Source organism: Salminus brasiliensis, chromosome 8, assembly GCF_030463535.1.
Source record: "Salminus brasiliensis chromosome 8, fSalBra1.hap2, whole genome shotgun sequence".
Lineage (NCBI taxonomy): Eukaryota > Metazoa > Chordata > Actinopteri > Characiformes > Bryconidae > Salminus > Salminus brasiliensis.
The window spans coordinates 23,469,310-23,497,288 of NC_132885.1; the positions used below are offsets into that span (position 1 = coordinate 23,469,310).

Below are 27,979 nucleotides of genomic sequence, written 5' to 3' on the forward strand. Positions count from 1 at the left end.
ACAAAGTTAGCGGTTCCTGGGATGCTATCATTCTTCACCAGGTACCCTATTGGTATTCATGTTTGGGCATCAGTCAAATCAGGTCTTGAGGATCATTTGGGCACTCTGCTACAACTGACTGGTGTGCTCGCTTATTTATACATGCAGCAAAATCTGTCATGTGGCATTTGTGACGTCCCAGGCCAAGTTCGCTCCAAACCAGGGATGGTCCTAATATTCTGATATATTCTGACTGTGGCATCTAAGAAACTGCTAACTTTGTGGTTTATTCCAGATCTGCTGTAGTGAAGATGGACCAAGAATAGACTTCTCACACACTGAGTGCCTCCCAACAGCATACAAGTGAGGCCCCACAGGCCATCAATTCCAGAGGGGAATGACGACTGGTACAGAGCAATCAAGGCAAGGTAGGTGGTCATAATGTTGTGATATGACTCTAATATTAAAATAAAAACAAATCCAAACAGATCCAAGGGGATCCAAGAATTGTCCTTCAAAAGTCTTCTTGATTTTACTGTATTTGTGTTTACTGCTCCTGTTCTACTGTGATCTGAGGTTTTTACAAGCAAATTTTTATTGCTGAAATCAATGGTTTTAAATAACGCTTAAGTGCCTCTTACAGAAAACGCAAATGCAATGCAAAGGCAAATGTCCAATTTACTGCTGTACCTGTGCAGGTTAACAGTTAACACTCACAAATTTAAACAATACAAAAGAGAATATCTATTGGAAAGATGTGACTTACCTTGCGTTCCTCAGAGGGAAACTGAGTTTGTAGGAGATCTAGAGAGCAGATGTATGCCTCTTGTGGCTTATCTCAAAAAATGATAGAAACGGGGATGGTCTTCAAGATTATGGTTCCACCCATCCAGACTCTTTGACCCATGTATGTAAGTGATACACACACACACACACACACACACACACACACACACACACAGGGCATCAACACATTTAATGAGCCCTGAAAGAGTCAAGGTCATCTGTGTCCTTAGGGGACGAAACTGATCGGATCACTTCATAGCCTCCACATGACTGCATGAATGGTCAGACAGAGAGTCATAGCCCCCCCCCGCCAACTTCCGTGTCACAAAAGTCAAAGATGACTTTGTTGTGAGTTGTGGCCACACTGGAGCACTAGGAAAAGTCTTGTAAAGCTTCGTAACCTGCATGAGTCAGAACATGGCTCAAAACTTCTTAGATTCATGACACCAATTCTATAAACAAGTGTCCCAAAGATGTAAACATGACATCCAATCTTTAGAAATTCGTACAGGTGACTGAGGAGGATCAGACAGAGGAATGACTGTAGACACATCCCTCCCACCCCCTTTCTCCATGACCTTGCTGATGAATAGCTCAGCAGCAGACAGGGAACAATAGCAAGCATTGACAAAGGAATTGGTGCCGGCATGCAACGGCTTTTGAGGCTCACGGATTCTATTTCAAGCTTCACGCTTCACCTTGAAATGTCCTCCACATGCGTCATTACGGCCCAGCACAGAGCGCTGACTCATGCTTTGAAAACGCCGGAATCTATAGAAACTCTTCAACAGTATGTGAGCTCTGAATCACGATTCCCGCTATTTTGACAGCGTGTATCAAAAGGACAGAAGTAACTGAACAAGCGTCATCAGCTGTGTAAGTTCCTGTTTTATTATTTTGGTTGTGGCTGTTCATGTACAGGTTTTAATACATACATCCAAGCCATTAGCAAGTCAACAACATTGCTGAAACCAAGCAGGTTTTTTGTTTTTTGTACAAATTTGAGAGTGATCAGACAATTAAGACATTACAATGAGGTAACCGTACATGTACAAACGAACAACATGAAAAAAGGCATTGGACAGATACCACCGCGCTCACTTTTACCATGTAACAAATGTAACTTGTGCAAATCCTGGTAAAGAGCATAACAGTCCTCCCTCGTCGCCAAAGCCGATTACTTTACAGTGTTATGGTCCTGAATTAAATGAATGTAAATCGCTGAATACATTTTCAGACATGAGAAAGTCTGTACAAAATTACAATCAGGAGAACATTGGGCTGAGACGTCCAATAAAGGTTTTCTTTTTTTTTTTTTAACTGACTGACCAAAAATCCTTCCATAAGTAAACTAGATTTAACAAGGCATGGCGAACAATTAGTTTATTCCACAAACAGCATCATTTTTGAGAAGGTAAGATTACTAAAAGGGATCCGTCTATTCGGATCCTCAGTCACTTACTCAGATTAATAGTTTAGAAATGGAGCAATCTTTACAAACCAACATAAGAAAAACGTATTGCCCATAACCGCGACCTTTTCAAGCCCAAGATTAATGGATATTCCTACAAAGGCATAGGAATAATATTGCCTTCTACAATCAGCAGATGGAAACATTAAAAAGAACAACCATGTGTAAAAGAGAGCCTGCTGATCAAAGAAAAACGAGAAGAGAACATCATACAAATACGTCACGCCTTCTCACAGGGATACAGCATGCTTCCCCAGAAAAAGGAAATAAATAAACTCACAACTGGAGACTTTTGTACTCTGTAGCCATAGACACCAATGGAATTTGCATTCCTGAAAATCCCTTGACTTTTAAGTGTGGAGAAAAACGAATGCATGCAACGAACCCCCCACCCTTCCCCTGCAAGACAGTGGACATGTACAGTATTTCTTTCTCCACAGGACTGGGCTCGGACTCAAGGCCTCCTCTAAAGGGGCATGCCATGGCTGGCCGCCTATCGGCCCCTGAGATGGTAAAGCGAAGACAACGGCACAAGGAGGCGCTCCTCGGGCTCACTGTGTGATGGCCGGGATGTAATCGGGGCGCCGGGTCTGGACGATTTTGGGCCGGGGGCGTTTAAAGGCGTCCATGTCATCCTCGCCACCAGAGCTGTCCTGGTCGCTCTCGCACACGTGCACTACCACACTGGGAGTAGTGGGAGTTCCAGAGTGGAGCTCATACTTCTCACCTACAAGAGATTGAAATGGAAAAAAGAGAAATTCAGTCAAATATTAATATGATAATTCTATAAAAGGGGCCAAACTCCACCCTTATTTCTATTTCTTCAAATTAAACAGAGTTTGTTACTGTGCCTTTAGGACTGATTTACAAATAAGCTCTGTTTGGATGTAATGTACGTCACTCAAAAGGCAGACATGCCTTATAAGGTCAAACTGCGTGGGAGCTAAAGGTGTGAATCTTAAAAGGTGTGAGCTGAAGGGATGCATTTTTTTTTATTTTTTTAGCATTTTTAGAAAATGTCGATTTGATCATTGAAAAAAAAAGATTAAATTCAGCAGGTAAAGGATAAGTGACTGAGCTTTCCTTGATGGACAGATGCGGCTCATTTAGGGGGGAAAAAAACTTTTAAAAGGAGGCTCTCAAGAGAGGCTTTGGAGGCCAATTCCTTATTATGTTATAATGCAGTCATATTTCAGTTGATTTCTTTTAATTGTGGTTTCTGGTGTAAACATAAATGTCACCTTGCAAACCATTCCTGAGTTCATATTTGGCTTTCCAGCTCCATTAAACAAGACTTACAGAGCAATCTGAACTTTCTCAGGAAATGTAATATTGTCAATCTGGGGATTTTGAGACAATTTAGAAAGCAATAAAAGTCGATGAGAAGAATGGCCCCAGTTTTGCATTACAGTTGGAGAATTATAAAACTATTTCCATCTTCTTAGAATAATGATTTTATGGTATCACCTTCTTTGCTGCTCTGTGTCGAGGGGGAGGTTGAGGGAGTTGTTTGACTGGGGCGCTGTAGCAAGTTGAAGTTCAGTACACACAGTACGCTTTCCCCCTGAATAAAGAGCTACGTTTGGGTTCAGCACAGTGTCGTTTTCTGCGTTCTTCACAGTCATCTCTACAATGTCATGCTGTCAGAGCATGACATGACAGGCAGTAGAATGAAGCACTGTATTGCTATTGGATATTTTTGTAGCAAAAAAAAAAAAAAAAAAAGCTAACCTAACAACTTGACTACCAGCATTATATAATTACTATTAGCCAACTACTCTACAGAACATCCACATATGGTTTAAGTCCACTGGTTTATTATGTAAATTTAGGCTAAAGTAGATGTAGAGTAGTGTTTATGTTTGGCTGTGCCCTGGGCTCGCAAATCTCGGACTCTGTGCGTGCGCTTCATTCACACCCATGATTAGCTTGTGCACTCAGTTTCAGTATTACTATTTAAAACAAAGAAAATTAACTCCACTAATGTGCAAATATTATTCTCAACACACTACAACAACTTAAATCCTATCATCATAAAGACTGGTGATTAAGTGAAGCTTGTTTACACAGTGTTACCATATTACATACACATTATTATAAAAATATGGGCCAATACTTCACTGTAGCAAACTGATCTGCCCATGTTACTTTATGTGAAGTGCTTTGAGACGTAGCATCAAACTAAAGCATTTGATTTACAGCACAGGCTTTCGTGTATAAATCTGGCACCTGGACCAAGTCTTGCGATGGCACACAGGAGATCATAATTGATGACCGGTGTGGCATCCTGAGCCTGTTCCCAGCCGACAGGAGGGGAAGGCGGTGGAGAGAGGAGGAACTGCTTATCCGGTTTAGGAGGCTCCAGGCGTGGACTTCCTATGTGTACAGACTAAAGAAGAAGAAGAATGGAAAAATGAAGGAGGAGTGATTAAAGGAACTGGAAGATTTATTATTTCAGAAAGCCTCATCAGTTAATGAAATAATGAGCAGGAAAAACCCCCCAAAAAACAGCAACTTACCTGTGCAAAATAAAGACGCACTTCTCTGCCGTTGAAGTCACTCTTGTGGAGTTTTGCTCTTGCCTCTGCAGCAGCGAGAGCATTGCTGAAGTTGATTCGGACCCGCCTGAAGCTCTTGAAAAACTGGAAGGTAGCCTCAGGGTCAAAGGCACGAAACAGCTCCTCAAAACGAGCCTGAGGTGGAGAGGAAAAAAAAAACATGAATTCGTACAGCTGGTACAAAATATTGTTCTTGCTTTCAGCGGCTATGACAGATTGACATTGTATGAGTGTTTCTATATTAATCCCTAGTGACGCACAAAATGCTAATGCAATACAAGGCCTACAAATTACTGTGTCTAGGAGCGCTCCACAAGATATTGGTTGCCATGGTAACGAGAGAGAATCATTGCAGGGTGTGGGAACGCAGAAGGACGAGAGCAAGAGAGACACAACATGTCCTACTAGAAAACTGGATCAGGCTCCACAGGGGGAAAAAAACTGAACATTGGATGGATAGGAGCCCCCGTCCATTCACTGCTGAGTGTCTGTGTTCTAGCACTGTGTGTATGCAGTCATTTCATCAGAAAACTGCCTCTCCACATAAAGCAGATCTTTGACCCGATTCAATTTGTCATCATCTTTCTATCTCTCTGCATTGTATATACCCCCCCCCCCCCACTCATTTGCCCTTTATATTGTCAATATTTCAATAAACTATTTTTAGATTAACTTGCATTACAAATTTGGATTGTTGCCTTCATTTTTGCCTTCTCCTGAAAACCTGCTATTTTGGAGATATCCTCCCACAACCCCCAGCCTCCTTTTCCCCCTCAAAACATCTTCAGTTCTGTGTGGCATGGATTCCACGAGATGTTGGAAATATTCTTTCGTTGATGTTAATTGCAAAACTGTGATCATGATTGGTAAACTGTGATGGGGTTCATGAAGGGATGAACATGGTCAGGAACAACATAAAAATAGCCTGTGTATAGTCTTGGTATTAACATCCCAAAGTGTGCCAGGAAAACATTCCTCATACCATTACACCACCTCCACCAGCCGGGTGGAATGGAGCTGGGCCACATGAAGAAGGGACGAAGAGGACTGAGGGAGTGAGAGAGCTGGGCAACACTTACATTTACGGCATTTTATCCAGCATACGGCATCTTATCCAGTGCGACTTACGACATTATTTGTATTACAGAGATGGGACAACGTTGTGTTGAGTCTTGCCCAAGGACTCCTATTGGTGTAGAGCAGCAGTCCCACATGGCATTGGAGCCCATTGGAGAATTGGAGAATCTGTTGCACCACACCAACCACATCTGCATGAGTACGCACTGCACTGCTGCCACATGATTGGCTGATTAGATAACTGCATGAATGAGTAGGTGTACAGGCGTTCCTAATAAAGTGCTTGGTCAGTGTTGAGCCAAAATACAGCCAACAAGCTGGATCAATGGCTATGCCCTAAAGATTTTCCACAACTGGGGAGCTACGTTCTTGTTTAGTGTGGCCTACACTGTGGTTTCCTAAGGAATCATGTAATGACTGATAGAAAAAAGAGCTCAAATCAAATAAATCAATAAATAAATATATGACATTTATACACAAGCCCAGCAGATCAGGCCAGACATTCGGTAATATAATGGATGTCAAGGTATTGTGTGACAGTCTATCATTATCTTTAAGCTACATTAGCCCTGAAGCTCCAGTGCAGAACTGACGGATCAGTGACCACCTTGGACACTAAACGGGTCTTGGTTGGTAGACTATATTAATATTATTGATATTAAGAGGTTATACGATATATAACATTTGCTGTATATAAAGCTCCACATTCAGATTCTTTTAACTGAACTCGGACACTTTGGATCCACGTACTGTGCTCCCCACAACCCCATCATGAATAATTATAGGAATTAATGCACATCATGCGGTCCTAATGTCCTAATGTCAACCATCTGCCAATGCACGCCGTTCTGCAGCTGTCCTGAAACCGCAGCTCCACAGTCCTGCTCCACCGCCACCCTGTACCTGTACCTGCACACCTCCCCACACCTAAACCCTGCCGTCACATCCTCACATCCAAACAGAAACACCACCCTACCCTGGCCTCGGGTCTGTTGAACATATCCTGGTCCTCCAGCGAGGCGACGAGGCAAAAGCGGTTGCACTTCATGGTTTTCAAATGCATGCCGGATGCTCGCTGGATCCTCCGGAGGACCTGAGGCGTGAGTGACCGAAGAGGGCAGGAGGGGTGGAGGAGCGGGGTCCGTTTAGCCTTCCCCAGCGTGAGGCCACTAAAAATGGAGCGTGTGTCAGAAAAACTTCCCCTGTTGGGCACCTCCTGCTCTGTTTTTTTTTTTTTCCTCCTCTCTTCACGGCGCCTCTGTCAAAGTCAAGGCTGTGGTCGAGCAACGTTCAAGATACCGGAAACAGGTCACAGCCAAAACGACGAATGCGTCAAAAACAGCACGCGCCAAAAGTGCTAGTAGACACTTAATTATTATAGATAATAATTAAAATAATAGCAGTAATTAAAAAAAAAAAAACTCTGAATTATTTAAGCTTTGTGTGAAGGCTAATATCTGTGGAGAACCTTCTGGAAGGCGCTGCGCTGCTGCACCACAAGCCTGTCAGTGCAGACGAGCCTGCCCTCTGCGTTTTATACGTATGAGAGCCCTCCCCACCTCAGGCCCCGCCCACCCAGGAAGAAACTCAGGCTCCAAGCCCCGCCTTCCTCCACCGCTCTGCACCCAGTCTGCACCCTGTCTGTGCTGACTAATCTGTAATCAGCCCGAGAGCATGAGGCCTGGCTATGGAAAATATGTGCCATGGCCTTCCACAGAACTTTAAACCCAATTCTCCCAATCTCGGTGAAGGTCTCACACATTCCTACTGGACGTGCAAGGCTGGAAAACCATGATCTATCACACATGAAACTCTGCTCCTCTCGGTCCCACCCCAATGCTCCCAATGCTCCCCTCCCCTCTCCTCTGCCCTGCCACCCTTCATGTGGAGCTGGATGGAAAATCTAAATCAGCTGAGCTGTGCAAAGAGGCAGCTGTGTTATCAAGAGCTCCCTGCAGCATACTTTCCATGGGTGTTAATTCCCTTCATGTCTGTCCCTGTCTCTCTCTCTTACTCTCTTTTGCTCTATTCGCCAGCTACCCCCCCCTCTCTCCCTCAGACTGCAGAGCCGACGGATTCGTCCCTTTATTGCGGCGCAGCCATTCCATCATTTTAAGTGGCGTTCAGCTCAAAGACGTCAGACTTATTTTTACACTGCATGACGTCTTTCTCTCCGTGTCTGGCAGGTCCAAAAACACAACACAACTTTTCTTCTGTGCCCTGCTCCTCTCTCTCTCGTCGGTGATCCTTTACTATCAGGTTAACTGCCCGAAGCATTAGGTCATTCCCACTGAGATGACAGGCATTTCTAAATGCTCATTAGCCCATGATTCAGAGTAGAGATCATCTGCTGTGTGTGAGTGTGTGTGTGTGTTTGCTGAAGATAATCATTGTTCCAGCAAAGCCAGGCCACTCATGAGGCAGTGGAAAAGCAGAAAGGTGAAACCAAAATAAAACAAAAGGAAAGAATGCAGAACGGAAAATGCAGAGCTGAACCTCGTTGGGCGAAGCTGCAATAGTGCGGTGCAGGGTTGAGAAGCTTCTCGGACAGGTGCTGTTTTACATAAAACCACAGGCTCCCTGTTCGGCTCTGTTCATTGCTTTGCAGCAGATAATGGCACACTTCAACACACCACACCGACCAAAGTTGGTTCTGCATGCCACCAATACACTTATTCAGATAAACTACAGCACTCAGAGAGAGCAGAGGCTTATGACCTATAATCTGTAGTATGATTGATGATGGAAGATGGTAGAGGATAACTTTAAAAAAGAAATATTGTTGCCGTCTCAAAAAATCTGTCTCCTCCAGACACATCCAGACAGTGAAGTATCATAGCATCATTAAGCAGCAGAACTTCTCTCTGTAGCAAACAGTTCTCCTGAAATTGTATGGTAATGTAATGGTATTAATGTATTTTTCTTGTAATGTATGTATTTTTCTTAGGATAATTGAACGAGAGTTCAGTACATTGACAAACTCTGAAAATCAAACAGTGTTGTCTCTTCATTGAAAAAGAAAATCCTCCAATGGACTGCCACAGATGCTGCCACTATAATCCGAGGATGCCATCAGCAGCCGGAGTCAGAGACAGCACAGCTGGCCTTGCTCTCTCAGGGGTGGGCGGGCAAACAAACAAATGGGACTACTTTGAACAATTGACTACCATCCTGGAACAAGTACATCAGACAGGAAAGAACTGTTTGTTCAACTTAAAATCCTTAAAATACTTAATAGATGCTTTAATATATCTATAACAGCATCTATACATAGCTTGTCTAGCCCCTCTGGAGAAATACTGCCAATAGCATAGGACCCTCTAGAGCAGATAAACATGAACCTATTGGCACCATGCCTAATGCCAGGCATGGACAACAAGGGGTATAAAGCCCCCCAGCACTGAACTATGGAGCAATATAACAGTTCTCTGGTGATCATCCAAGAGTCTGACCTCACTATAGCTCATGCTGCAGAATGCAATCATATCCTCACAGCAATGCTACAAAACCTAGTTAAAAACCTTCCTTAGACAGCAGAGACAGTTACTTCAACAAAAACCCTTGATTTTGTGAGAAAGAAGGAATCTGGTAAGAGTCAGGAGTCCCAATACTTTTGTTCATATAGTGTGTATCAGTCTACCACGTTTTTTTTTTTTAATATCAAATAATTCTGAGGATACTTTTAAAAGTATTCTGCAGCCCAGGGCAGTACAAGTACAGGCATTAAAAGTATTTAAAAGCCTTTGCAGTAAAAACTGTTAATAAAACAAACAGGTCACATAAACTGAACTGAATATTTAGCTCAACTCCAAACTATGTGCCACTACAGGCAGCAATTATACATGCTGCAATCTTTAGTAGCAGTCTGCCCACCCTTATAAAGCAACCAGCGAGCACTAGCATAATTTAGTAAAAATGTTGTAATGGTCCCAAAACAGCATTCTGTGCTAAAATAGCATTATAACCTCTACAAATATGTTATATCTGTTGATATCTGTTGAAATAAACATTCACCAGTGGACAATAGTAACAATCCTACTTTAACCAAACAGCAGTTCGCCAATTTCCACACAGGTCTGTAATTTATCTACCTCTAGTTTCTGTTCCATTCTACAATTTACCAACATGTTTAAGAATCACGGAGAAATACGGCTGTTGATGAGCTCTACGGAAAAACACGACGCACGCCAGTTACAATAATTATAGTGCATGTTTGTGCAGAACGACGGGTTTAGGCATGACTTGCTCATTGTGTAAGTAGGCCAGCCCACATTAAGACCACCAGTCAGCAACTAAACCACAGATGGTGGCTTACAATAGGTCACTGCAGAACTGCTCAGCTCATACAGGAAAGTTGGCTCCATCACACTAAAATCAAGTTCCTCTATGAGTCATCGTCTTTAGTTTAAATGGCTCTCTCCGATCACATTCTCGCTGTCCCTGAATCATAAAATAGGTGACATTGTGCTTTCCATTTGTATATTCCAGACTTTCCATGAATGACAAGTGGAATCTTCCATCACAAGACTAGCAGCTGACCAAGTCCAGCAACAATATGGGGTGTTACACATTTCAAATATGAAAGTGGATCATGACGAATAGACTAATATTTAATATTTATTGCATTTATTCCATTAACCATGACATTTTACAATTACAGTCACTGTAAAAAACCCTTAATGTCTGATTAGGTGACCATTTGACGTGGTATAATCCAGGGTTTCTCAACCTTGGTCCGCATTTCAGTGCTTTTCCTGCTTTAACAACAACACTTTAACACAATAATCTGTTGTTAATCAGCTGATTAGTTGGATTAGGGTGTGTTGGGAGCCAAGAAAACACAATGTTTTCATAGATTTTAATTAATTTAATTAACATTAACAGTTTTAATTTTAATGCAATTTTAATTTAAATTTAGTAAGAGATCTCATAATCACATAAAACCGTATACTAAACTGTACTGGGCTTAATGCTGGGCAATATTATGATTTTATTTGATCATATTGTGATAAATGTTATTGTGATGACAAAGTTGTATATCGAGGATACTGTTAGTGCTTAATATACACTGATCAGCTGCCGGTTTCATTACAAACAGTGTAATTAGACTGGTTTGATTAGATGAAGAGCAGCAGATGTTAAATAAAAATCTCTGTATTCAGTACAGGAGAGTATCCGAACAGTAGTTTTTAAGGATCTGTCGCTACTGATGTTTTCAGTCTGTTATTACATGTATCCTCATAAATACATAAATATAGTGCGATATAGTATTTTTACCATATTGTCCATCCCTAACTTGCATAATTATGCTTATACTTTTCTGAGCATTTTTAAGGCTCGATCCAATAATTTCCATGTCAAGGAAGCTAAAAAGTGAAAAGGGAAAATGCATACACCTTCACAGTTCACAGAGCACAGTCCTTCTCTATTTTCACAGTAGAAAACACAATGGAAAACATTTGCCTGTTCCTCCATTCAGATGTAAATATCTCACTTTGTCAGTAGATGATTTTCCTGTTCCTCATAAACACAGTTTCCACCCAGCTAGACTTTCTGTCCCATTTGGAAAATGTACACACGACTGCTCCACCCGAATGTACCAGAGAAGGCTTGGTTATATTCAGGAGTGAGCTACATTCACCTTGTATTTGACTATTTCACAGGGCAAACATTCACCAATTGTTTTGTCATTCGGCTGCCTAAGTTCAACCATTACACAAAGGATTCGGTGAGCAAAACAATGACAGAAACTCTGCTGTCTGTGCGAGAACTGGGAAACCTCACAAAACAATACTTACTGACTGCAGTAATCTACACGCCCTTGTGCATAAAACTCTGTGGCAAGCCGTCTTTCTTGGCAGGTCAAAGAGAAAATTCCACCAGCGATACAAACTGTAACTCTGACTATTATAAATTACAAAGCCATTCTGTGGCTAGTCATACAGCCAGGACAACAGATCCTCAATGTCATTTTGACCGGTCATACAGAATGTTACCACTGATTTACCTGAAATCATACTCTCACCTATACATCCTTACTAGTAAAAACTCTACAATTATTAATACAATTAATAATCTACAATTATAAGTAGAAATTGTAATGGCAGATATCTACACAGACATTCGTAAAACATCCAAGTCCACAAAAATGAAAACTACCAAGACATCTCTACTAGTCGTAACCTGCATTACATGTGTAATTTCAGATTTCTAAAACAGCTTTAAATATCTAAATGACTATTAATAATAGTCTCATTCAAATGTTTAGTAGTCAGATTTATAGTGTAAATCCCACATTTCAATTTTTACTTTTAATACATATCTATAGATATCTTTAGTTGAATTATATATATATATATATATATATATATATATATATATATATATATATATATACATATATATATATAATTTCACTAAATGTAATTTAGTAAACAGAGAACTGCATGTAAATCAATAATCACATACGACTAGACAAAATTACATTAAGAAGGTCATCCTGACAAGACGACTAGGCAGATGGCCTTCATAGATCTGATATAATTACTAGTAGACATTTATTGTTGACATCTGAAACTAGAATTTCTACTAGGAATAACTGCAGTACAGATCCTGAATGCGTCTGAAAGATAAATTTGAGTTATGATTTAATATACATAAACATTTATTATTAAATGTACAAACTGGGAATGATATCACCTGGATTAGAAGAGAAATAGAACATTTATTTGTAGTTTGAGGTTAAAAGTGCAGTGTTGCCCAAAAGATTTAGCTCTTTTTAGGTACAACGAATGTCATGAATTATTGGTCTGAATTAAATCTTTTTGATTTGATTGTTTTGATTTTAGCTAATGATTATTTTTAGATTGCCAATATCTGTCAGTACCAATGAGCTCACCAACAATGTGCATCTTTAGTAAATTCGTACTCATAAGTAATCCATAAGAAAAGCCATATGGCTGTAATAAGCAGACATTAAGACACTTCGCAGCATTATGCAAGAATTGGTATTTCGGCTCCTGGGCTCCCTGTATAGTTGGGGTGTGTAATTCACTTTTACACCACTGCCATAAATACATATCGCGATATGAGCACCCCCTTGTGGACAGCTATAAATGTGCATTTATTGACAAATTCAGATATACAGAACCAACATCTGAGGTTTAGCATACCATGTGGACGGGTAACATCACAACATTTTACACAAAGGTGACTCAGGTTATACAGCGGTATACAGTTCTTGTGAGAGGTCTCGTGGAGCTCCACCAAAGTTATATTCCTGAGTGGCAGTGACAAAGACACTGTTCTCCCTCATACAAGTCAGTGCACCATCATGATTGTTGAGGTGTTATTTCAAGGTAAAAATTCTACACCATGTTTACATAAGTCATATTCCCTACAGTTTTTTGTATCTTGTATTTTATAATTGTGTGGGTTGTGTGTTCCACCCTCTCTTTATCCATTAAGAATTAATTATTGTGCTCTAATGCTCTGCCTGGTTTACACCAAACCGCTCTTACTGTGTCCAAATAACCTTGGATGCATTTGTCCAGAGCACATTACCTCAGACATCCAGGTCTTGGTCTAAGTGTTTTCTGGAAAAGTTAGTCTTGCTTTTGCTCAGTTTTTGACAGCAGGTTTCCTCCTCTTCTCCCGTTAAGAAAATACAATAAAACATGTGTGATCTCTTTCTGGTGGTAGATGCTGTACTTTGACTTCAGTTGTGACAGGAGCTACCAGTAGATCCTGTGATGACATTTTAGGATTGTCTTCTATACTCATTTTGCGGCCTGATGTTGGACTGAACTTCTTGGGCGGTCTGACCTGGCCATGCTGGCAGTGGTTGCACTTGTGAATTATTCTGCTGAGTGCTTTGAGATCTTTTTAAACCCCTTTCCAGACTCATCTGCAGCTACAAGCTTCCTTCCGAAGGCCTCAGAAAGCTCTTTGGATCTCAGCATGGTAATAACACTCACTTTACCAATCAAGATCAAACCAAACCAAATGGCTGAGGTTTAACTCAGACACGCTCCTCCAAAATCCCCTCTAATGATGTTCTGATCATAAGCAGCTGATGTCCTGCACCTGATTCGTATCTTAAGGCATTTGAAGTAGTAATAAATGTGGGGGTGTCCTACAATTTTCCTCACAGGAAAATACATTTTAAAAGATATTAGATTAGTTTTATTGGTTTAGTTTTAATACATCTATCTCCCAAAACTGAATAAAGATCAAATGTCCATGCGTTCAAATATTTAAAAAGGACTTTTATTTATTTTATTAATATTTAAAAAGGTTTCATGGGGTGCCAACTTTTTCACATGACTGTAGTTTCCAAATATGGGCAAAAACTAAAACAATGTGCAGGTATATTTCATTATTATTTTTAATTTTTATTTAATTTTTATTTTATTTTAGTATTATTATTATTTTTTTTTTGCTAAAATAAAATTTTATTTAATAGTACAAGGTCATATAAGGATCAGTATTTCCACACTGTGGGGTCGTTTGTTTATTAATTTTTATGAATATGACTACAGGTTAATAAAATGAGGGCAAACACAAGTAGCTAGTTTTCCTTCTCAATATGACTTGGGAAAAAATATAGGTGTATTTTAAACCATGTCGTGAGCTATTATTTTTTTTGTCTCAGTAAAGTTTAAACTTTCACTATGAAGTGTGCCAGGGTGCAGGACTGAGTTACTCACTCTCAGCAGCTCGTCTCTGAACACGTCCTCAGCTACTTTACACACGACCAAGGAGTCCGGCCGGTCAGTGAACTGAACTCCCACAGTGTCGCCTTCCTCGACAGCCTCTCCCCGCTGCATGGTGGAGATGTTGTAAGGGAATACTGCAAACCACGACGTGAAACTTAATGGTGGTGTGTGATCTAGCTGGACCCCAGCTGAATCCAGCCCAGCTCAGTCAGTGGGTAGCTAAGTTTCACCTCACATTTGTGGACACGCGGAAAACCAGCTACCGCCGCTCATAATAATCCAGCTGGATCTCTTTAATTAAAGACAGCTAGTTTCCAGATTATCCAAAAGCTGGAAAAGGTAGCTTCCCATAAAATAGCAGATCATAAATAACAGCTAATGTTAGCTGGATGTGTAAAAACAGCGACCCAGTGGAGGGCTCCAGTGTTACAGGAAGCAGCTTTTCAAAATTAAAGTCTCACAGGCGCGGCGTGGACGGAGGCGCAGCCTGCAGGCCTCGACACGAACACCTCAACAGAAGGTCTGCTGGATTCCCCTGATATGGTTGGAAAATATAGTGTTTAGTCTTTAAGAAACACAATTAATAATTTAGGCATTTTACCTGTTTTACCCTGGTAGAAAATGTGTTTAAATGTCATTTTAATTTCCACACCACATTAATTATATTAAAAAGATTTTTATTAGTACCAGTGTTTCATCCTGAATTGAATCCTTGATATATATATTTATTTTATTTTTATTTTTTATTACATTTTGACTTTTTCCATAAGTATATAGTGATAAAATCTATGCTTTGAAAAAACTATTTGCCTTAAAATTTTCTTCCCAGAAGCACAACTGCTCTACTGCAAGTCTGCTCCCTTCTACTATTCTTCTATCATAATATTGCTATTATTTCATTTTATGCAAATATTAACACAACAGAGCAGTTAAGAGTTAAGAGTACTATATTATAATCACTACTCTTACTATTAATAAAGCCCAAGTGTATTTCTGATACTGCATCATAAAGCATAAGTATGACTTCTGATCCCCAGTATTTTTACCATGACAGCCTCTGAAGTAAAGCATCCAGTGAGCGACAGGTCTTCAGACAAAAAAGCCCTGTTAATAACCAAAGCCAACAGAGAAAGGCCTGACTGGTTGGCGCTGACAGAAAAGCATCTTAGAACGTACATGCTGAACCTTGAGGCGGATTGGGCCACAGCAGCAGAAGACCACTTTGGTTTCTGCTTCTTCTGTCAGCCAAGAACAGAAAGCTGAGGCTACAGTGGGCACAGGCCTAGCCAAATCTGGAGAAACATAGCCTCAACTGATGAATCTCTTTTTTTGGACCAACAGCTTGAATCCATGGACCCACTCTGCCTTGTCTCAACAGTTCATTCAGGTGGTGGTAATAGTTGTAATAGTGTGGGGAAGGGTTTCTGGGCACAATTAGGGCCTGTTATTACTGGTCATTAATTGCTTGAATGTCACAGCCTACTGAAGTATTGCTGCTGTCCATGTCCATAATTTACACATATTCGAATGGCTACTTCCATCTGGTACAATGTCAATAAGCAAGTCGTCTTAAACTGGTTTCACGAACAGGACAAGCAATTCAGTGATCCAACAGGAGATCTTTGGGATGTGGTAGAACGGGAGATTCGCAGCATGAATGTGCTCCTGAAAAATGTGCAGGACGTATGTGATGTAGTCACATAGCCATAGTAAATATGCGGTTTTAAGTAAAACACTTAGAACTGTAGTCTTAATTTTAAGGGGGAAAAAAAACAAGCAAAAAAAAACAAAAAAAAACAAGACATGTGAAAGTGACAGTCGTTTATTTTTTATAATCAAGGTTGCATTATGTACAAAGCAAGCAACATTATCTTATGGTGGTGGAAAAATTGCAATGTTTAATCAAAATTGTGGATACTACACTTGGTTAGGAACATGGTACTTTGGGCCTATACAAAGGATACAAAAAGTACACTGCCTTGCATGTTTTCAATAGCACTCATTTAGACCAGTGTTCTAAATAACCACACACTTTTCACAGTTAAAGTGATGGATTTCCCATATTCCTATAGTAGTAAAGCCTAACAATGGAAATCAATTCAAAAATTAAAACATTTTTGGTCACAACTTTGGGTAGTCGGTGAATGACTTGTAGATAATTTCTCTTTTACTCGCTTTCTCAACCTTTGCATCCACATTTCCCTAACCAAAACCTTAAACCTCAGGTTTAAACGTCCTCTACAAATGCTGGCTCAAATCATACAGTGGTATTTATCACATATGATTTACTCAGTGTTTTTAATTAACAGACTTTTCATCCGCAGACCATCCAGAGAGTCTAGAGAAGTATAGCTTTAAACCAGTGAGGGGAGGGGGGAGTGCCGAAAGTGGCGAAGAGCACATTTTACCCAGTGTTTAAGGGCAATTACACTTTCATTGGCAGTGCTCATCTAGGGTTGACCGACAAGTGAAAAATAACACGTGAATGTGTGCATTAGTTCTGGGTGCATAACATCGGTCTACAAGACTGCAGTTTACTATGATAAATCTGAAGCTTGAGGAGACAGCATGTGCAATTTAAATGAACAGTTAAAAGTTTGCCTGAGGCCAATCTAAAAATGAAAATGCCTTACTTGTAGTGATCAGCCTTAAACCGACTGGACACAAGCATCTCTACACTCTAAACTATTGAAGCAGTACCAAAACAAAAAGAAGATAAACACGAAATGAGGAGAATTATCAAACAGTAAAGAAAATGGACACCTACGCTACACGTTGAACAGTATAGCGGAAAAGTACACGTGTCTCAACAAGAAACAGCTTTAGTTCTCAATACATATTATGCATTCTTATCTTTTAATCACCCTTCGCCTAGAATTCGATGTAAAATTCCACAGCTATTATAAACAAAGCACCCCAACACGAGCCTCTACTGGGCAAAAAGCAAATACAATTCTCAATCAAGTCAAATGACAGGATAAAACAGTACTGTACACCTCCTAAGCTGCTAAAACCAACAGTGTGTGCCCCTTTTGAATCCTCCGAGAGATCCATCAAATCAACACACGAAACAAGGAGTCCTCAATAGGTCTGACAAATGTAGGTCCACTCAAACTGATGGGTTTCTAACCAGGCTAATATACCTGTTAACCTCCAGCAGACATTAGCCAAAAAAAGCCATGTTTACAAGCCAGCTGTAGGTCAGATCACAAAACTGCACACTAAGGAAAATACTGTTCATTAAAATGTATAGCAGTCACATTTTCCTCAAATTTTAAATTCCTTAAAAAGGAAAAAGAAACCACACAAAAACATTAACAAAAAAAACTGTAATTGATCAATGAAATTTACATTTGAATGAGATGAGGTGTGTTGTTAACCAAGGGGTCCAATAGAACAGCTGGGGGGGAGAAAAAAAAAAAAAAAAAAAAAAAAAAAAAAAAAAAAAAAAAAAAAGCTGCTGCCTTCGTTAAATTTTTCAGGAGACACCACACTGAAAGTAAAGGAATACTTCACTTTGAATCTGACCAAGCAGTGTTTTTGCTTTACTGTATGAAGTAGGCCTCTTGATCCACCAAGTGATCCGGTCTAGTAGATCTATCCTGAGAGAACAAATCTTCTGCCTGCAGTGGTGTCATCAGCTGAGGAAAAAACATCAATATTGTAGAAATATCCACTGGAACCAGTCTAGCCTCTGGAAATTACTGACCATTATATGATCCAGTGGGGTCAACTTCTCATTCAATTGTTAACTGTGGACAGGAGTACAGTTAACGAAGCAGCATAGTTGGTTACTAAAAGAGAGAAAGAGAGGTTGTTTTAAAATGAAGTCACACATTTAAGACAAATTTTTTACACATTTTCCTTAAACTGTTTTAAGGAAAATGTGTAATGACCACCATGACCTCTCTGATCACTACAGTGATTTATCTAAAATATATTACAGTTGCTTTACAGTTAGCATACAAGTTAATAACATTTTTGCGAGTGCGGACCGCGCTAGCTGAGGCAAGAAGAGAGAACTCGAGAAATTTGGGCTGGAGTTCTGGGGGGGGCTTCAAGCGGATGGAATTCGAAGCCAGACCCCCCTTGCCAGGTAGAGGTTGAGTAAAATTGGATCAGGAGGAGCAAGGGTGGTGGTGGGATGCAAGTTTTCATCACAAGAAGGGAGAGGAGCAGTTTTATAGCACGTAGTAATAGAGGGGAGGAGTTTGGGCGTGGTCCTTCTCCCAAACCTTCAGTTATTACATAACTCCATTTTATGCTTTTGTTGTCATTACCAAGTAAGACTTCTTACCCGTTTTTCATCGTCTTCATCATCGGAAATGTGCGGCCTCGCAATGCTCATCTCCTCCTTACTTTCAGCAATCTGTTTACATTTCTAAAAACAAATGCACAACAGGAGTTGTGTTAATGCCCGATCTTGAACCACACAAATTCACCAAGATGTTCTGAGACACGATCGTTCATATCAACATCTTATGAACAAAACGTATCAGGACACTTTTATCGTTTGTTCCGAAAACAAGGGGATTCATATATTTATAAAATAAAAATAAACAAACAAATAAATAAAACAAAAACCTGCTTTGGTTGGAGTAACTGTTTCTACTGCCCAGGCAGTAGGCTTCCCCAACTTATCCCAAAAGTACTGGATGGAGCACCATCAATCATTCCAAAAAACACAGTTCCATTGCTCTACAGCTCAATGCTGGAATTAGGCATAGTGTTAGCAGGTTTATGTTTTTCTGCTTCAGAGCAAACTTTTTTAAAAAGCTTATTAGAAAAAAAGTGTGTCAAAGATTGACACTGTCAATTATTTGAAAATAAATAAATAAATAAATAAATAAATTGTAAGATTCACAACCTTGCCCCACGCCCCTTCATCGAGCAGCTATATGCTTAGCTTGGGCTGAGCTTAGCTGTTGCATTTTGTGCCACCAAGCTTTTACCCTTTCGAACCAGTAAAACCCAGTGTATTGAACGGAGTACACAAAAAGATACAGATAGCCAATCAGAACACTGACAAAATCTTAATTATTAATGCAGCCTTCAACTACAACAAATCGGACGTTCTCTACATCCTCTGCAACATCTGCAAAGGCCCAGTACAGCAGGTGAATTCTTCTTACCTCTGTTAACTCTTTGATACTGATGCTGTTAGCCTGCTGCGCCACTTTTCTCTTCACTTCTTCGATGTTGGCCAGATTAGGTGTGGGTGCCGGAGGTGGTTTGTTGGTAATTGTGGGCAGCGGAGGCATAGGGGGCATAGCTGCCAAGGCTCCCATATTAGACAGGGCTGCAGTCATAGTTGCTGCGGTCATGCTAGCCATAGCAGCATTCATAGGCATGTTTGGCATTGCAGGCATACCAGGTATGCCCATTGGCAGGTTAATGGGCAGATTGGGAACTGGCAGGGGCAGAGGCAAAGACAAAGGAGCTGGAGTAGGAGTTGGCAAAGGCAACTGGAGGATAGCTTTAGGCCTAAGGCTCTCTGGGATGGGCATCCCTGCTTTAGCGCACATTGCTGCAGCATTAGCCTTGGCAATCTCCAACAGTTGATCTTTGTCTGTGAAGAAGAAAGGTGAAAATATGCATGAAAATCAAGCTCTTATTGTTTCAGATTATAAGTGTATACACTTCCCCCTCATGAAAAAAAAGAAAGAAAAAAGGTTTCCTTACCTAGCTCAGTAAGGCGTGGTGGTGTCTTGCTGGAGCTGCGACGAGTTCTAGAAGTGGACCTTCTTTTACGGAGAATGAGAATGGGAGAATGGCTTGGCTCACGTTTCCAGCGATCTCGTCTGTCGAAAGAGCGGCCGCGAAACACAGGCCTTCTTCGCCGAGAGGCAGATCGAGATCTTCTGGATCGTGAATGACGGGCCCGTGACTTTGACCGAGATCGTGACCGTCTCTTTCTGGCGGGAGAACGGGATTTTGATCTCTTGCTTTTTTCAGGACTCTTGGATCTTTTTCTTCGAGCAGGAGAGCGCGATTTAGACCGCCTCTTTCGCACTGGGGATCTAGACTTAGATCGCTTCCTTTTGGGAGATTTAGACTTTGAGCGCTTGGTCTTTGTGCGAGATTTAGACCTTGATTTTCCCCTACGAGCGACCGATCTTGAGCGTGACCTCCTCCTTCGGACAGGTGATCTAGATTTTGATCTCTTTCTTTGGCTGTGTGAGGGAGATCTAGACTTTCGCTTCTTCACAGGAGATTTGGACCTTTCCCTACCACTAACAGATTTTGATTTGGACCGTGCCTTGTGGGTGGACGAAACAGACCTGGAACGCTTCCTACGGACAGGTGACTTGGACTTTCTGGTGGGTTTTGACCCTGATTCTTTTTTGGCTGGACTTGGTGATGGAGATCTAGAATTGTCAGACTGCTCATTATCATCCGAGACAGAACTTTCACGCTGAGGTATCGGTTCTGATGAAGAGGACCTTGATCTAGACTTATTTTGCCTCTCCATGCATTCCAAGGTGGTCTTGGACTCCTTCTTGGCGGTTTTATTCTGTTCTGATTGAGCAGAATCTTCGCTTGGTATTTTATGTGGAGATGTGCGTTCAGGAGACAGTGGCTTCCACCCTTTTGTGGTTGTTGTCTGGACGTCTCCAGAAACAGCTTTTTGTATTTTGGACTCTGATATTCCTTTATTATTATTACTACCATCAGAATCTTTATGGTGCTCCACTGAAGATTCTCTCTCTTCAGCAGGAGATTTAGACCTACTCTTAGCTGGGGACTGACTTCTATCTGAGGACAGTCTCTCTCTTGAATTGGATCGAGATCTAGAGGTGTCCCTCTGTGAAACTGATCTTGATCTTTTATTTTTAGTCTTCTTTGCTCCTTTTCTAAATCTAGGTGAGCTCGTCTTTGAATGACGGGAGACAGAACGGGATTTTGAGCGCTTACTGCGCTTAGGAGACCTTGACTCCGACTTTGTTCTACGTGGAGATTTTGACCTCCCCCGCCGAACAGCAGGGGACCTTGATTTAGAGAGCCTTGAGCGCAGCGGAGATGGAGATCTACTTCGCCGCCTTGGGGTTCTGGACCTTGATCTGTTTTTACGGATGGACCTTGAGCTAGACCGCTTATTTCTCCTTAAGCGAGATCTTGATCTCCTGAGAATCACAATGGACCTTGAACGGGTTCGCCTCGCTTTCCTGACTGACCTGGACCGAGATCTTCTTGTACGGGATACTGGTGTTCTTTTTCGAGAGCGTGACCGTGAGCGCCTGCCTCTCCGAACAGATCTGGAGCGTGATTTGGAGACACGGTTCTTTCGACGAGAAACTGATCTTTTTGACCTTGACCTCGACCGACGTGCCCTTACAACTGATCTAGACCTACTTCGCCGGGTGCGTCGACCTGCGGGGGACCTGGTCCTGGATCTTCTAGGTCTTGTACGGGATCTTGAGTCAGAGCGATGCTTTCTCTTTACAGAGTTGGACCTTGACTTGCGTCTTGCTCCCCTGACTGATCTTGATCGAGACCTTTTTGGTGATGGAGACCTTGAGCGTCTTTTCTGCATTCCACGCTTTTTTCTTGGGATAGAAACAGACCTCTCTCTGGACAGCGATTGTTCTTTTCGACGTGCTGATAAACCAGATGTTCGCTTTGGAGTTCTGGACCGACTGTGGCTCGATTTAGTCCCTTTATTCCGGGAAAGTGACCGAGACCTTGACCTGGAAAGTGACTTGTCTGCATCTCTCTTCCCTCTCTGATTGCCATTAGGTTCCTTCTGGCCTACTTGCTCCTTGTGCACATTCTCTTGTTTTGGAATTATATCGGGGAGTTCATGAGCTTTGCTAAAACTTCCATTTTTCTCAGCTTTTGTGTCCTTTTCACTGTATTTTTCTCTATTCGTAGCTTGAGCATGTGCATCCTCCAGAGACTCATCTTTTCTCCATGCAGGTTGCGCATGTTTCTCTTCACAATATTCAGCTTTGCTAGTCACGTCTCCCTTCATCTCATCTGGCTGCGATATTTTATCTTTATACCTGTCATTTGGGAGCTTCGCTGCACTCACAGGAGACTTTCTGCCCAAGCTAGGAGAGTCCGTTTGCAATGCTTGCGTCAGTTTTGATTCAGATTCTGACTCTGACCCTGACTCCGATGTACTGGCGGATTGCGAACGAGAAGGAGAGTTTTTCTCTTGCTTTTCTTCTTTTCGTTTCTTTTTCTTCTTCTTCTTCCCTGAATGGCGCTTCGTTTTCTTTACTTTGGCATCATCATCACCATGTTCTGTAAAAAAAAAAAGGAAAAAAAAAAAAAAAAAAAAAAAAAAAAAAAGAGAGCACCAAAATTAAAATTCTCAGGGATGTTTGATACTGATGTCCTAAACAAGACATAATGTACGTACAAACTCCATACCTGCAACAGAATTTCTCATGGACTCTTTATCCTCGTCATGGCCTCGACCTTCAATATTGGATGGGACTTCTTTTTTCACACTTAAACATAAAGACAAAACCTACTTTTAGAGCTTTTTCCCCCTACTGAAGGGTTAATTTGATATGCTTTCAGTTCAAATTCATACCTCAGTTTACTCTGAGAATCCCCATCTGACTCTGCTCCAGACTCAGAGCTGCTTTCCTTTTCACCCTTTCTCTTCTTGCGCTTCTTCTTACTTTTGTGTTTTTTGTGCTTCTTCGTTTTCTTTCGTGGTGTCTCACTACCATCCCTGATAGTAATTTCTTCACACAAAGCGGTTTCAGATGGATCGCTCCCTTCTGTGAAGGAAAACATTACAGTCCTTTGTAAAACTCACATTCATGACACAATCACTTTTTCCCCCCATTACAAGAAGACAACAGTTGTCTAGTCTAGTCACTGCAATTCAGCATAAATAATACATTTAAATAAATAACCCTTCTTAGACCAAACAGTGCTTTGTCTTGTCACTTAAGCCTGTCCTTCTCAAAGCAGGGTCCCTGACATCCCCCAACATAATGTTCATTATGAACCAGCTAAAATCAATTCTGCCTGCAATGCATTTTCAGATTAGCTGTGACTGAGGCTGTACTTGCCATAGATGAACTCTGTTCATATGTAGCCACTTGTTGCCCTATAGTTTCATTATTAATAATTTGGCAGGATACCGTTACTTCTAGGGTTTGAAATGCTACAAACATTTCCCCAATTTTCTATTTAATTTTCAAGTCCCTTTAAATTTCAACTATGCCATTAGTAGCTCAGATGAGCTACATATCACAGAAAAGCTTGTGCTCCCATCAAATAAACCCAGGAATATCTCAGTGTCTAATATTTGAACATTTCTTTTTGTAAAGAGGGAGAAATCTCTGATGATAAAGTTTGAGAACCTCTGCGATACTGTATAACACTCTCTGGTCTTGGGTTCTTGTAATCTAGACTACAGGCAAAATAATGATATTTTCCAGTTACAGCAGGTTTAGACATTTTTATATCTTTATACAATTGCACATACCAACATTGGTGTTTGTGGCACATTCCATATTTGTAGCTCCGCCTTCTTGACCCTGGAGGAAAGCAGGACCTTTTTTCAGTCTATGTGAAATGGGAGATGATGTGATCCTCACTGTTCACTCTGTATAGGGGGGAAGAGATATACAGTCATGACCATGAATAATAAAAACAAAACCAAACCGTTTCCAAATACATTTAAGTAATAACATCACCTATACCGTCTGATACACGCCTCTTGTAATGTTTTTCAAACTGCTGTCTGTAATTCTAGGCACTCCCCATCATCCGACAGAATGACTAACTAAAATTATTAGGGATGCACTGATTCAACTTATATAGTACCGATACTGAGTACAGATACCGACACAAACTCTGACTTCAATACTCGATAGATGGCTCTAAATCCTGATATTTATAGTGTTCCATTTTTTATAATTTGTGGGGGTTTTTTTTGTATCTGATCTCAAATAATATAATAAATTTGAAATAACAGCACTTCCTGGACATTTGAAAAGTTTCAGCGCTATGATAAAATGACAACTTTTAAACTCAACCTTTGGTTTCAGAACCAAAAAAAAAAAAAACATCACATGGAAACAAGAAGTGCTGTTACTGTAAAATTCTCGTTAAATGTCTGTTTAATAATAAATATTTATGACTAGCTTTTACTGATGGTTTGACGTTTGGTTTCATAAAGTACGCAAACAAAAAGGTCTTATGTAAAAATAATAAAATGTAGGGTATCAGTAAGCTTCATGGTATCGGTGCTCTCTGTATCGGTGCGAGTGCCAGAATTGCCGGCGATACCAATACTGTGCCAGTATCGGCGCAGATACCGATACGTAAAAAAATATGTATTTTTATTTTTACTGTTTTAAAAATAAACGTGTTCATAAGACTCAGTCATATGGTAAATTACTGTTTCCACCACATTTAACTTGCAACACCACACCAACACTGTTAGACTAAACTAATGTGAATTCTGTGTTTTCACCTAGGTAAACTTTGTCTACAGTAGTCAAGACATCACTTATTTTAAAAGTTATGATGTTATGATACAATTTAATGGTGTTTACACTATTTTCACTGTCCTGCAGCAGCTCCAACAGCACTACTCCTGCTCTGTAGTAATGAAACATGCAACGCTAGCTAGCATTAGGTAGCTATCTCAGTACTGGCGATACCTAGGAGCACCTTATAGGTGACATATGGTTCAATTTATCACGGCAACGAAACAAATGTCATATTTCCAGACCAACTTCGAGCAGAAAAACAATGAAATGGGGGCAGTAAACACTGCGGCCTCTCACAGATTGAGACTGCTGGGGATTCCGGAGACCAGACACAGCTAAAACAACTCCCGCCAAGACTCCGCGCACCTCACTGGGCGACACACTCTTGGTAAGAGAGATCGCTGGCTACTATTTTGGTTTTAGGTCCAAACACGAATGCGATCAACTACTACAACATCAACAAAAAAAAAAAGCCCAGAACCCGAACCCATGTCTCCAGCTGTAACACAGCTCGCTAACGCCGCTGGGGCTGGAGGGGGCTCTGCTCCACTGTGGACCCCCGGACGCTTCTAGAAGTAACGTGAACGCAGCTTAGCTTAGCTTAGCGAGCTACCGTCGAGCTAAGCTGCAGCCAGCGAGATTTCAACTGCCATAATAAAATCACAACAACTACAGCACTCACAGGCTTTAGCTAACTACCTCCTAACAAACACCACTGTGTACTTGACAAAGGACCCGCAGGGCCATGCTTTCACTGCAGGGCGCACAGTCGGTTAGCTAGCTAGCGCTAGCCTGGCTGCTCCACATTTAGCTATCTAGCTATTAGCCCTCAGCGAACTGAACAAGCGTGTGTGTGTAGAGGGAGAGAGAGAGAGAGAGAGAGAGAGAGAGAGAGAGAGAGAGAGAGAGAGAGGGAGGGAGGGGGGATAATGTAGCGAGCGAGCTAGCACTACCTGTTCATACGCCCAATAATTAACGTTACGTTGATCTATTTGGTGGTAATACTTTAGCTAGCTAGCTATAATATTCCGATGTCGACGACTAGCTACGTGACTCGAGTTAGCCAGTGTTTAACCAACACGACACGCATCGGCTTGGTAACCACCGTTAAACATAAACAGCAGGCCAGGCCCGCGACCACGTCCAGCTTAGGCTAGCTAATCAGAGCCCAACAAACGTGGGGGAGCCAACATCGCTTACACCGATTCTAGCTTTAACGCTACGTGCAATGATCGAAGCGTGTTTCCTGCAACGTGGACGCCATTAAACTGCAGATACATCCATACGGAACACGAACACACCACAGCTGATTTCTTTAGGACTAACAAAGGCGCCACCGGCCGCCCCGCTAACCGTGCAAGCTAGCTAGCTAGCGCCTTTAAGCCACTACCGTCGCGGAGTGTGTCTGTAACGAAGCCGTGAATATTACCGATGCCTCGGGGCTGCTGGAGTCCGTCGAGTGTACTGACCTCTATATCTGATGCCCGGAATGATCAGCTGTTATGAAACCGCGAAAAACTTGCTCGGTGATGGTCGCCATGACATTGTAGACCGAGCAAATCCTCCAGTATCCCAGAAGCACGAGGAGAGTCCGCAGTGCCAGAGCTGGACCCCCGCACTGATTCAAAGACCCGCACTGCCCCCTGCTGTAGCGCAGCGTACACTGACCCAGATCCTCAACGGCCCGAGCAGATCAGACCAGGGACTGCCCCTAAAACATCAAGCCAGAAAAGCAATATTTAGAGACATGATCCTTCCTTCGGTTTAATGGATCATTTTCTCAGTTCAATTTAATAAATAGTTCCCTCTATTTAATGTATCATTCCTTTAAATTCAATAAACAATTCCCCCAGTTTTCATGAATTTCATGAATCATTCCTTCAGGTTAATAAATCATTTCCTGAGTTTGATAATTTGTTACCTCAATTTAATAAATCGTTCCCTCATTTACTGTTACCTCAGTTTAATATATCATCATCATTTTAATACATCAATATCAAATTCAATAAACCATCTCCTCAATTTAATAAATTGTTTTCATCCATTTTATAATTCGTTCTTTCAGGTTCATAAATCATTCCTTGGGTTTAAGAATTTGTTACCTCAGTTTAATAAATAGTCTCCTCCACTTTATAAATCGTTCCCCTTTAATTTAATAAACTGTTCAACTGTTCTGAATAATATGTTTATATTATAATTAATATACATGTAATGCAATATGTAAAACCAGTGTGATGGCAGCTAGATGTACAACATTATTAAAATATATTAGTTTTGGGCACCTTAATAAGTATATGTAATTCAGTTTTACTAAAAATGATCTGTTTTATTTCTATTTCACGTTTATTGTAAACTTAATTGTGATAAAGTGGCAATCACATCTTTAAGCAGAAAACTCCTAAAAGTAGATAATTACATTATTTGATGTATATGTTGTTTAAAATGTGTAAAATACTGAAAACAACATCTATCTTTTACTGTAAAAATAAGAAAATAATGAACAGCATTAATATAAAATATTTTGAAGGAATGTTTGAATGGTGCTGTTTGGCATAATAAACGCCCCCAAACCTGCTGAGAATACTCTAAAATATAAAATATTTTAATAATAATGTGTCCAAACCTCTAACGGAGAGTGAATGAAGCGGGTAATATGTAAGCACTTTCACTGATGAGCAACAAAGCATTTTTGCTTACCAAAACAAAATCCTGAAGATCAGATGTTCTTTCCTTAACAACCAAATTACAACTGCTTAATGAATATGGCAGAGCTGGATATGAATAAGATATGGATTCTTAATGATGTGCTAAAAACACAAAACAGCACCCTAGACAATACATAACATGGTGAATGCAACCAAAAGGTAAAATAACAGCACAAAACTGCATAAACAAAGGGGTGTGTTAAATGCTATTGTGAGAAAAAGA

At 40.8% G+C, this 27,979-nt stretch overlaps 2 protein-coding genes across 3 annotated transcripts; both read right to left on the bottom strand.

Annotated features, from left to right (window-relative positions):
• Nucleotides 1–1,638: 1,638 nt before the first annotated feature.
• rcan1a (regulator of calcineurin 1a) lies at nucleotides 1,639–14,974 on the bottom strand. 2 transcript variants are annotated; one of them, XM_072686152.1, is made up of 4 exons: nucleotides 14,580–14,974; nucleotides 4,756–4,929; nucleotides 4,466–4,625; nucleotides 1,639–2,963 (listed from the first exon to the last, which is right to left on the bottom strand). In XM_072686152.1, exons 1-4 carry the CDS (start codon nucleotides 14,697–14,699, stop codon nucleotides 2,788–2,790), a joined length of 630 nt encoding a protein of 209 aa, XP_072542253.1. In that variant the 5' UTR covers nucleotides 14,700–14,974; the 3' UTR covers nucleotides 1,639–2,787. The 2 variants fall into 2 exon arrangements, with proteins under 2 accessions (XP_072542253.1, XP_072542254.1); XM_072686153.1 differs by lacking the exon at nucleotides 14,580–14,974 and adding an exon at nucleotides 6,848–7,389.
• A 3,052-nt stretch (nucleotides 14,975–18,026) lies between these two features.
• Nucleotides 18,027–26,658, bottom strand: sona (SON DNA and RNA binding protein a). Its single transcript, XM_072686154.1, has 8 exons — nucleotides 26,521–26,658; nucleotides 24,040–24,159; nucleotides 23,131–23,323; nucleotides 22,965–23,044; nucleotides 20,271–22,835; nucleotides 19,721–20,157; nucleotides 18,886–18,969; nucleotides 18,027–18,382 (listed from the first exon to the last, which is right to left on the bottom strand). Exons 2-8 carry the CDS (start codon nucleotides 24,065–24,067, stop codon nucleotides 18,380–18,382), a joined length of 3,390 nt encoding a protein of 1,129 aa, XP_072542255.1. The 5' UTR covers nucleotides 24,068–24,159; nucleotides 26,521–26,658; the 3' UTR covers nucleotides 18,027–18,379.
• Between the last annotated feature and the right edge of the window lie 1,321 nt (nucleotides 26,659–27,979).